Raw genomic sequence first — 12231 nt, forward strand, 5'->3', positions numbered from 1 at the left:
ATCCCTGTTCTAATTGGTACAGGCAATTTGTTCAAAGATAAACAGCCGATATTGTGCCTCGGAAAAATTATCAACGTTTTCACTAACCGTATAAAAAAGTGGGTTTTAGTTTGTTAACCTTTCTTTATTTTCTAAAATGAAAACCCTTTTTTTTAAAAGATAGAGTTTTTTTAATGGAGCCTCTAGCTACGAGTACATGGATTTTCTTGTGAACAGGTTTATATATGTATAATTTAATGCAATTATGTATTAACATGTTTTGGACAGGCTTCTGGTGACCAGAGGGCTGGCCACTATTTCGCCCAGCGTATTAGCATCGTTATACAGCGGGGAAATATGGCCAGCCTTCGGGCACCTTGCCCGTTGACGGCGATCTGGGCCAAGTTTTTTATCTATAGATTTTTAAGTTTTATTATGTTTATAGACCGGTAGATAGTGACACATTTTACTGGGTCATTTGTACCAGTATGGCGGTTCGTCAGGGGTCTAAGTACGTAATGAACGAAATAAAAATGATGGTCATAGCGCTGGTACCGGCGGCCCAATCGCGTGGGCGTTAGTCGAACGTGTCGGATAAAATACGTGTGTCGAACGATTTGTTCCACAAAAATCCTCGTATTATTCGATAGTCCATAAAAAAGAAGTAGACGGTAGCGTAATGCCATACTTCTCCGGTGTGACTTACAGCCCGCCATACTGAGGCGAACACGTTAATTTAAAAAAAACAATTCAATCATTTGTGCCAAGCTAATTTTTGCACAGGTGATTATCGTCGAGCAGCCATTCATGGACATCACCATGCCATACTTTTCGGATGGTTCCAAATGGCCGCCATACCGCCGCAAAGGAGTTAATTTTTTTTTATTGCTAAACGATTTGTACCATCTTGTAATTTTTTTTCAAGACTTTGACCCCTGACGAACCGACATACTGGTACAAATGACCCAGTAAAATGTGTCACTATCTCCCGGTCTATTATTTCTTTCTTTGTTTTTATCAATAAATTAAAAATCATTTGGACAAATCGTTTGTGAATATTGAGTTCTAAAACGACAAAGTTGGCAATGCAGCCCTTAAAGTCAATTTGTGTTTCTAGCATGGCTATAACTTGGTTACCTACGTCAGACTAATACTCGCATATGTCGAAAGCACATTTGCATTACATGCTGACATGTTTTTCTGCTGTTTACGACGTAAAACCTATATTTACAATTTCGCACGGCAATGTCATTAACATTTTGTATTATATTACAGCTATTCTTCAAAAAACATTTTGGGAAAAACGTTTATTGAGAATATTTATTTTTTTATGAGATAATACTGTATACTCAGATACTTATATTTAATAACAAAGTAAATACATTGCCTGACTACAAAAACATGGAATGTGTGTTTAATCGATTCGTTTTTATAGCGCACTTGACATGGGTTACATTTCATTCAACCCACTTTGAATAAGGAGGAATGTTTTAACTAAAAGGGAAAAATACAATTTGCTTGGTAACGGTACTTTTCATTGCATTAACATCGAATCGCTATAAAATAATTATCTACTCAAACCAATCAACCTGGAAGCAAGAAAAATCATTTTGCAAAATTAATTTACCTTCGATCGTTAGCAAGTGAGCTTAAAATGTAGCTCTAAATAAGTTAATTTCACCTAGTTACTAAGTAGTGTTTATACAGTAACGGAAACAATCCAAAGCACACACAGGAACTACACTATTATGTGTATAGCAGAATCCTATATTATTTGTGCAAACGAAACCATGTACTTAATTAGGACGACCAGGGCGTTACCGGAATAGCATACGTGATGAACTTTAACATGCATAATTTAAGACATAGTGCAGTTGTTGGTCGTACTACTCCAACGAAGTACTTGTAGAGAGTGGAAAAATTAAGAACATCTTTATAATTGCTTGTATTTAATAATATAAGGGATAATAATGGAAGTTGGTAAATTAAACCGACACTCAGAATCGTCCGCTTACAATTAGCCTCCAAATTTCTACATTACTCACCTCGTCAGTAATTTACTTTTGTAATAACCTACTTATTTTTTTGGTTAAAAGGTGAATAAATAAAATGCTGGTGTTTTTAATTCTAAATTCTTCTGGGGTGATCGAGTTTAACCCGCGGTTATTATGGGATACCCGATTGTTTTTAACATAATAACGTTGGAGCTTTCTTTCGAGCACTGCAGACAATATAATACTACCTACATAATACAAGTACAGAGAAGAGAACGCTAAAATTCTGTAACATTTAAAAAGTTGACTACAGACTTGCAAAATGATCTCAGAGACTGGGGTAGTTAAATATTCATGGGCATTCTTATTCTCTTTATAAAACCTTTAAGCGACAACTTCATGCAAAAGCTAACTTGAAAAATGTAATATCACTTTTCTGCAAGCGGCATACGCTCGATTATTAAAGTGCTAGTGTAGAAGTTTGTAAACCGATATTACTTTTGCGTTCTATTCTTAAGCAGTAGATTAATTATTTCGTTAACTAGGTATTCGTCCGAATACATTCATAGTTTTTTTTTGATAAGAAAAAAATGAAAAATGTAATTAAGACGAACTAAATTTGTTCAGAACGAATGACACCAGATTTCTTGTAAATTGTGATGTTTGTGTAAATAAGCGTTAAGGCCGCAAAATTATTTGACACTATCTTATTTGTGTAGAGCCTTAGGAGCGTGTCACAAATTTTTGCGGTCTTCGAAGAGTAACATATTATTGCAGGTCACTGTAGTTATAAAGCGACAGATTGAGATATATTTGCTGCTTGGAACCATCATGTAAACTTACGCTCAGTGGCGCCCTCAATACATATCTACTATTTCTTGTCGGACTGTAAGTACAAACCAACATTTATCGTAATAACATGTTGCCCTTTTGTTACTAAAGCGTCTATTTCTGGGCTGGGTCGATATCAATGTCTATTCGAAATTCTACATTAGTGGCATCGTTATTTCCGTCATTTAGGTCGGTACCTATTTAAAATGTTACAACGACACAAAAATAATATTAATATAAAGGTGAATGTATTTTCTGCATAGTACTTTTTAACAGGGCGGCTTTATGGAACTAGGCTTTTTAATTTAGGGCTCATTTAGACGATGTGAAAACTCGTATGCGAGTTTCATTACATTTTAGGTTTTTGATCGGTTGGTTGAATTGGACGTAACCAACAGTTCGCAATGTAATTAAAATCGCATGCGAGTTCGCGCGCCGTCTAAATCAGCCCTTAGGTTTTATTATTATTAGACTGTACCTTAGTGAGTTGGTCATCAGCCTTCGCCAGAATGACCTCGCATCCTTCACGGTGCGCGAACAGTTTCCTGGCCTGCACCTTCATATGGAACGTGCGGTCAACCAGCGGCGCGGCGACGTTGCGCTCCAGCGCTGTTGCCGCGTTGTTGTTGGCTATCACGTCTGCTTCCACTTCTTGCAGTAGCGTTTCCCATGTGTGGAAGAGAGATGACGGACATGATGCTCTGCGGACAATAGTGTTGGTTGGTGAAAGATGGTTGGAACTGTCGGCTCAGGGCGGTCTCGCCATACATCAAAAATATTTTTTGTTTATATGTGTGCGCGGCACGTCTGTACACGCGTCATTGTGTATGGGTGGGTAAGTAAGTCGTTTTACTGAGAGGATGCCAGAAGACCGCCAGATTAATGTCGTGGCCAGTCGCGGGGCGAGGTAATGCGAGTCGGGGCGGGGCGGTGCGTGGCCGTTCTGTATGATAATACTATTAAGTACTTATTCTATGCTGTCCGTCATATGGGGAAGAACAAGTCGTGTTTTTCTTTAGTTGCGCGATGGCAGCCTGGACAATCCCCAATACTTAACGTCTTAAATAAATATTATGACTACAACTTATTATAAGACACCTGTAAGTAATGTGCCGAGCTACTTAACTAACAATTGAATTGATGTCAAGTCAAAAATTAACCGCGCCTCGTTTGTATTCGCGTGACAAGACAAATAAATAATTAAAGACATGTCAAAATATAACTTTATCATTTGAATACCTACTTATATTCAAAATTACGTACGTTTATATTTAGATATTTAAAGGAGTAGGAAAACTTTTGTTGCTTTCTATTATTGACTGTGTCTTAACTTAACTTTGTGTAAAACACTCTGTAGACCATTCAAGAACATAAAATAAATACAAGACAATCGGGTACTAAAATGATTCAAGAAGTAGGTACCTATATAAAGTGTAAGTACAAGTACCTGTTTTGAATGTTGTCGAAATACATTGTGTGATGAATCAAAGTCCTTCGTACAATCAATTACTTTTATTTTACTCCAACTTCTTACTTCAACACTCTTTGACAATATTTAGTTAACAAGCCGTACCCTTCGTGCTACATGTTACTGGTTCAAGCGCCAAGCGAGAATGATCCCTCCATCCCATGGTAAGTTACATTTTATACTTTTCCCTCATTAGAATTGGCGGGTAGGAGAGTAGGGTCATTTTCGCGACTACCCACAGATTAATTAACAAATATTCGGGTAAACACAAATCACATTTTTAATCACTACCCACTGAATGCCATAAGTTTAACATAACTCACGCAAAATAATTATAATTTATTCTTGAAATCTTATGAAATATCACACTCGGCCATCCGACTGCGTGCTACCTCCGGTGCACGATCAACAATAATATCACACTCGGCCGTGTTGCCTATTGCCTTTTCAATCCTATTTTAGTTAAAAGTAGTCTATTTATACAATACCAATACTCTTCATTGTAATCATTGTACACCAGAATACAATAAAATAATACAAAGAATTACAGCAACTTAAGTAGAGGTAAACTTCAAATTATTTAATTTACTCATGGTAGCAGGTATTGCAGATGTAAACGGTATTTATTCTTCAGACTAGTATTATTGTTACATAAAAAGGGATATTTAAATACCTACTTATACTACTAATCATGTAAAGGTTCACGAAATACATCGTCCACACTGTCAAACCCTTTACTTTTACTAAAATTTACATCCCCATACGATAAGTTATTTTACCTAATTACACGCAGGGTTATAGACACATTATTATCGGCACGTGCTTATAGAATATAAGCCCAAATTTCATTGCATTGATTTTAGTACTGTAACATACTTATTTTCAATTAAGTTCTACTTATAACAAACATGACGCGAGCAATAAAATTTTGCCTGATATAAGAAGAAAGAAACAACTTCCACAGCATGAGCGATAATAATTGACATTAATAATCGAATTTTTAGACCTTCCATAGTAAATGTAGGAACTGTTTATGGAAATAATATTTTGGGGAAGCTACGTGATTACATTAACGGCTTAATCAGGTTTGTAATTAACAGATGCAATTATCTAATGATTTTTTTCTCTGAAATCAGATGTTTCTTTTTCAAATTACAATACTTTAGTTACAAACTTGATGACGTCCTCCACTGTAAGTCCCTCTTGAGCGTCGCCTTCTTCGTACTGGTCATCTGAGAGAGGCCCCGTCGTCAGCGCCTACTGTGGTGACGACATCTGTCTTCAGGCCCCTCACGCTCGGCTGTCGCAGTCCACAGCGTCCTCTGTGGTAGATTCACCGTCGCTGACTTTCAGCGTCTACCGCTCGCGACTCTGCATCCGTCGTGCTCGTGACGACAGTCTAGGTGATCTCGGGTGTCAATATCGGAATCCATTTTACCCTGTAATTAAATTTCAGTGCGCTGCATGATTGGTTGTTAAACTTTGTTATCACCCTACGCCAGCGAGTTGTTAAACTCTTTAAACTCAAAATAAACTGTTTAACTCAAAATAAAACTCTATTAACTCAAAATAAAACTCTATTAACTCAAAATAAAATTCTTTAAACTGTTTAACTCAAAATAAAACTCTTTAAACTGTTTAACTCAAAATAAAACTATACTGTTTTAACTCAAAACAAACCGTTTAACTCAAAACACACAGTTTAACTCAAAACAAACAGTCCATTTCAAAACAAACAGTTTAACTCAAAACAAACAGTTTAACTCAAAACAAACAGTTTAACTCAAAATAAACAGTTTAACTCAAAATAAACTGTTTAACTCAAAACAAACAGTTTAACTCAAAACAAACAGTTTAACCCAAAACAAACTCTTTAACTCAAAACAAACTCCTTAACTCAAAACAAACTCTTTAGCTCAAAACAAACTCTAACTCAAAACGAACTCTCTAACTCAAAACGAACTCTGTAACTCAAAACGAACTCTGTAACTCAAAACGAACTCTGTAACTCAAAACGAACTCTCTAACTCAAAACGAATTCTCTAACTTAAAACGAACTCTTTAACTCAAAACGAACTCTTTAACTCAAAACGAACTCTTTAACTCGAAACGAACTCTTTAACTCGAAACGAACTCTTTAACTCGAAACTAACTCTTTAACTCAAAACTAGCTCTTTAACTCAAAACTAACTCTTTAACTCAAAACTAACTCAAACTCAAAACTAACTCAAACTCAAAACTAACTCAAACTCAAAACTAACTCAAACTCAAAACTAACTCAAACTCAAAACTAACTCTTGAACTCAAAACTAACTCTTTAATTCAAAACTAACTCTTTAACTCAAAACTAACTCTAACTCAAAACTAACTCTTTAACTCAAAACTAACTCTTTAACTCAAAACTAACTCTTTAACTCAATTAACTCTTTAACTCAATTAACTCTTTAACTCAATTAACTCTTTAACTCAATTAACTCTTTAACTCAATTAACTCTTTAACTCAATTAACTCTTTAACTCAATTAACTCTTTAACTCAATTAACTCTTTAACTCAATTAACTCTTTAACTCAATTAACTCTTTAACTCCATTAACTCTTTAACTCAATTAACTCTTTAACTCGATCCAACTCTTTAACTCGATCCAACTCTTTAACTCGATCCAACTATTTAGGTCGATCCAACTCTAACTCGATTCAGCTCTCTAACTCGATTCAGCTCTCTAACTCGATTCAGCTCTCTAACTCGATTCAGCTCTCTAACTCGATTCAGCTCTCTAACTCGATTCAACTCTCTAAGTCGATTCAACTCTCTAACTTAATTCAACTCTCTAACTCAATTCAACCCTCTAACTCAATTCAAGTCTCTAACTCAATTCAAGTCTCTAACTCAATTCAAGTCTCTAACTCAATTCAAGTCTCTAACTCAATTCAACTCTCTAACTCAATTCAACTCTCTAACTCAATTCAACTCTCTAACTCAATTCAACCCTCTAACTCAATTCAACTCTCTAACTCAATTCAACTCTTTAACTCAATTCAACTCTTTAACTTAATTCATCTTTAACTCTTTACTCTTTAACTCTTCAGATCCTAACTCTGACTTTCGACCACATCTATAGACTCTCTGGCAGCACACTACGTGGCCACACTCATAAACAGCACAGCTTCATGGCTGTAGACTCTAGCAGCACACTACATAGCCGCACTCATAAACAACACATCTACATGGCCGTAGACTTTAGCAGCACACTACATGGCCGCACTCATAAACAGCACATCTACTTGACTGTAGACTCCAGCAGCACACTACATGGCCGCACTCATAAACAACACATCTACTTGGCTGTAGACTCCAGCAGCACACTACATGGCCGCACTCATAAACAACACATCTACATGGCTGTAGACTCGAGCAGCACACCTACATGGCCTCGCCCATGAACAGCACATCTACATGACTATCGACTTTCTAGCTGCGCACTACATAACCGCACTCATAAACAGCACATCTACATGGCTGTGGACTTTCTGGTAGCACACCTAATAGATGGCTGCACTCATAAACAGATGCACTCCTAAACAGCTCGCCTACATGGCTCAAAATAATTCAACTAAAAAATCAAAGCGATCACACATAACTGGCTCATTAGACGTTGGGTCTAGCTATAACATACCACCTCCAAACAAACCTAAATGGTACCCGTAATATAGTAGTCTTAATATCCATTTGCAGTGAACTCAATAACAGATCTCATGTGGTTTGTTTGTCCTGTACCCAATGATACTATCAAAAACATATATATTCAAACCACTAATCATAGGATCAAGCTCTTGTGTACGTAGTATAATATTAAATATATGTAGGTAATAACGTGGCAACTAGATCGTTCTTCCCGTACTCAGGTAATGGAACATCGGGTCCACGAGCAACATAGCACTTGTTATAGGGTACCGCCTATATGATATGTTACGATATATAGCTTCCCCATAGTTCAACAATTTATCAATCAGCGCCCGAGTTCTCATATTTAATAAAGCAGGAGCGATAACGGACCGCGCGCGTCGTGTGCATACCCCGCCATCAACTCAATATTCATTCAGCCGGTGACCGAAACAATAAAAATTATAAAACAACTCAAAAAATAAAATAAAAATAGTCTTGGAGTCGATGAAATCCCGCCCGTTCTTGTAAAGTTAGCACAGCCACTGACAAAACTGATTAACCAGTCATTTAATCAAGGAATATTCCCGGACTTACTTAATATCCATGAAATATCCATTATTAAACCCATATTTACAAACGGTGACGTAATCCATCCAAACCAATATCGACCTATCGCACTCTTACCCGATTTTATCTTAATAAATGGAGTCTAACACAACTTTTTCGTAAAGTACAGTATTTTATCATTTACATTTTATTAATACATACAGAACATCTTAGGTCATAAAGACAACAGAACACATAGTTTAGGATTTTTGGTGGACATGACAAAAGCGTATAAAAAAGTATCACACGAAATCTTACTCTGTAAATTGTACGGGATGGGAATACGCGGCACTCTGTATATTTGGTTCAAATCAAATCGTACCTCTGAGACCGTAAACAATGCGTACAAGTAGAACACTTAGATAAGGACCGCGAGGAACTAAAGACCGTGACATCAAAATCGCGTCATATTGTTTATTCCATTATGTCAATATTTCAGGGAAGCGCTTGTGGATGCCTACTATTTCTTGACCTGCCAAAGATACTTAACACAGACACAACCTGCGTTATGTTTGCTGACGAAGCCTTTCTTCAAGATCATGGACTAACACTTTGTAATTCAGTGCAGACTGACATAAAGGAATCAAAAAGTGACACAACATTCAACAAAAACTGAAATAATTACTTCTAGAACACGCTTATTACTCAATTGACGAATCTATATTATCTATGCAAAACGATTATTGATTCCAACACATCGTATTGAATAGGGTTCTAAGTCCTAACAGTTACCTCCCATTATTAATTACTTATTTACCTACTATAACATTTTCACTTATTATAATTAATAATTTTACTTGTAAAAATTGAATGACATGAAAAATTTACCAATAAAAATCTGTATAACAAAGACATTAGGGTCTGACCCGTCTGACTATGATGGTACACCACCTACATGGTGACTACACTGTTAATGACAACGTGTCATTAACCTAATGGAGCCCTTTATTCATTTCAGAAACCAATCAAAGGCGTTATCATGTATGACTTTACTTATTAGATAATTTAGCTCATACTATTTATTAGAATAGATTAAGATCAGTATTCGAAACTCACGTATATATTCAATATGCATGATGTAAATACTTTCATTTTAACGACAGCAAGTATTTAAACTAAATCTGCATGAAAACAGAGCACTTCACGCTGTATGTTTCTTCACAATATGGGCTATTTAAATTTAAAACCACTCTGTTAAATGAAATTGTTCCTTTAATGACAATAAACTTACCTACTTGCCTATAACCGTACACGTACAATTATACATGTTTGTATCTTAATTGCTAATGGATTCATTAAATATTTATCCAAATCGTATCCAATTTCACTATAATCGCGATCACGTATCGTATATGCCTATGCTCGGCTAAACATCGATATTACACAAAATAACACTCTAAAAAATGAAGACCAACTAAGAGCAGTTTTCTCTTCGTTGACGTTAAGTTAATTACAACAATAACGATCTTATATAAATCAAAGAAAGCTGATTACTTAAAACAATAAGTGTATCTGTGATTGAACTAATAAAGTAGGTATGTTATTAATCCTAACAATTGTATACTTTGCATCTATTATTAACTTGTTGGCATAATTATGTAACGTAGGTTAATTCAATCCTTAACAATTTAATTAAAACAGATAAATATGTTAATAGGTATGAACATTTTAATAGTTTTTTTGATTATTTTGTCTTTGTTGATTTACATAAGATTTGCTAGTTGAATCAACTAAACATATAATTTATTTAGAACAACGAAGATAAAACACTCAATCCCATTATGATCAAGTTATTGTATTGATTACGAAACTAATATTCCATTCTACTAAGAATTATTTGTTACATCGATTTTCTTAATAATTAAATTAAATAATCGGTTAATCCGATCAATCAAGAGATAAGTAGGGGGATCGCCTGTACACCCGCTCTCCGCCCCGCCCGCGCCCCTCTCGTGGCGCGTGCGACCGAGCAGTCAGTCTCTGTAGCACGCAGTTGCGTTAAGCTCATTCAATTACTTATTCCTCTGGAAAAACCTGGTGTGTACAAAGTTGATTGCAGTTGTGGTAGTTCGTACAGTGGGCATACCAAACGCACTATTGCCTGCAGAATTAAAGACCACATCGCTGCGGTCAAGAACAACGACGCTCACAAGTCAGCTATTGCTCAGTGTCACCTTGAGTCGAGTATAAGTCACTGGATCGAGCTGCATAGTCCCAAGGTAATTTCGACAGCACGCCACTATATACCAAGATTGGTAAGAGAAGCCTTAATTCACAAATACAATCGTGAAGATGGGTTTTTAAACTGTCAAATGTGTGGAATCTTGTGATTTGTTTGACTAAAAAACAACCAGTGACATCCGAATCAAACTCGCGTAGTGACACTGTGAGTGTAGTGTGCTTGGATAGACCAACAAGTGTGAACGTGATTGGACCAACGAGTGTTAACCCCTCGTATGCTTAGACACGGATCCGTGCGCGTGAATTTAAATGCAAAACGTTTACTTTCAAAATGATTAAATGAATAAATAACATCTTATTATAATATTTTTTTGTTTTATTCATTTACCCCCTTTTTATAAAACTCTACGGGCTTGATTTAGTTTAATTATGTTTTATCCCTTTCTTTGTTGTTATATTTTATTTACTACTTATTCGTTTAAATTTTATACATTTTCTTTGTGCTAGTTTTTATACGCGCCGTGCTGAATAAATGCTGGTCCTCGTACTCGCATTATACTCAAGGCATTAGTCTTAAATACTAAGTAGGTAATACAGATTACAGATTTATTTCAGATCTTTTTGAGGATCGGCCTAGGCCGATATGGCTTCACATTTCACAAGCACGCCTCCTCCCGTGTTTGTAAAGCTAAACCGGTCTAAGCCGATCGCCAAAAAGATCTGAAATAAATGTATAATGTATATTTTAGTATTTAAGACTAATTCCTTGAGAATAATAACGAGGACCACCAGCATTATTCAGCACGGCGCGTATAAAAACTAGAGATCTGAAAGAAATGTTTTAGTAAATGCGACAAAGTAAGTCATAGTACAATTGAACAAGAATGGTATTGTACTAAACAAGCTTCATAGTTGAAATGATTAAACAATTAAGATTCAAATTGAACCATATCTTAGTTCAGGCTAATAAGATGCATAAGTCGATGTAATCATGTTCTTAGTTGAACTTATTTAGGTCAAATAGTTAATACAGTAATTCTTCATGTTAACATTGATTTACATCTTAGTTGAAATGATTAAACAATTAAGATTCAAATTGACCAATATCTTAGTTCAGGCTAATACGCCATAAGTCGGTGTAATCATGTTCTTAGTTGAACTTATTTGGGTCAAATAGTTAATACAGTAATTCTTCATGTTAACATTGATTTACATCTTAGTTAAACTAACTTGTTTGTTTTCATTATCAAGCCCTTAGTTGATCTTACTAGGATCAATTAGTTAGCATAATTATTTTTCGTGTAAATATTGAACAAGATCTCAATTGGTTCAGTTACCTAACAATAGTAATAGCAATCAGAATTACCTTGTTTGATGTGTTTAAGTTCTTGTTAGGCTCGTATGGAATCAAGATGCTTGATTACGGCCATCAAGATATTGATAGGGCCAACCAAATTTTTTTTAGAGTGAAGTGTTCCGTAAACAAAGTTTTGTACGGAACACTAAAA

At 35.6% G+C, this 12231-nt stretch overlaps 1 protein-coding gene across 1 annotated transcript in view; it reads right to left on the reverse strand.

The window, feature by feature from the left end:
* The window catches only part of LOC134666012 (uncharacterized), a 234362-nt gene that overhangs the window by 112859 nt on the left and 109272 nt on the right, over positions 1-12231 (reverse strand). The window contains exon 5 of the mRNA XM_063523093.1: positions 3283-3505. Within this exon, the coding sequence (XP_063379163.1) occupies positions 3283-3505 (223 nt within the window). The remainder of the gene's footprint in view (positions 1-3282; positions 3506-12231) is intronic.

Source organism: Cydia fagiglandana, chromosome 7 (genome assembly GCF_963556715.1).
Source record: "Cydia fagiglandana chromosome 7, ilCydFagi1.1, whole genome shotgun sequence".
Classification (NCBI taxonomy): domain Eukaryota; kingdom Metazoa; phylum Arthropoda; class Insecta; order Lepidoptera; family Tortricidae; genus Cydia; species Cydia fagiglandana.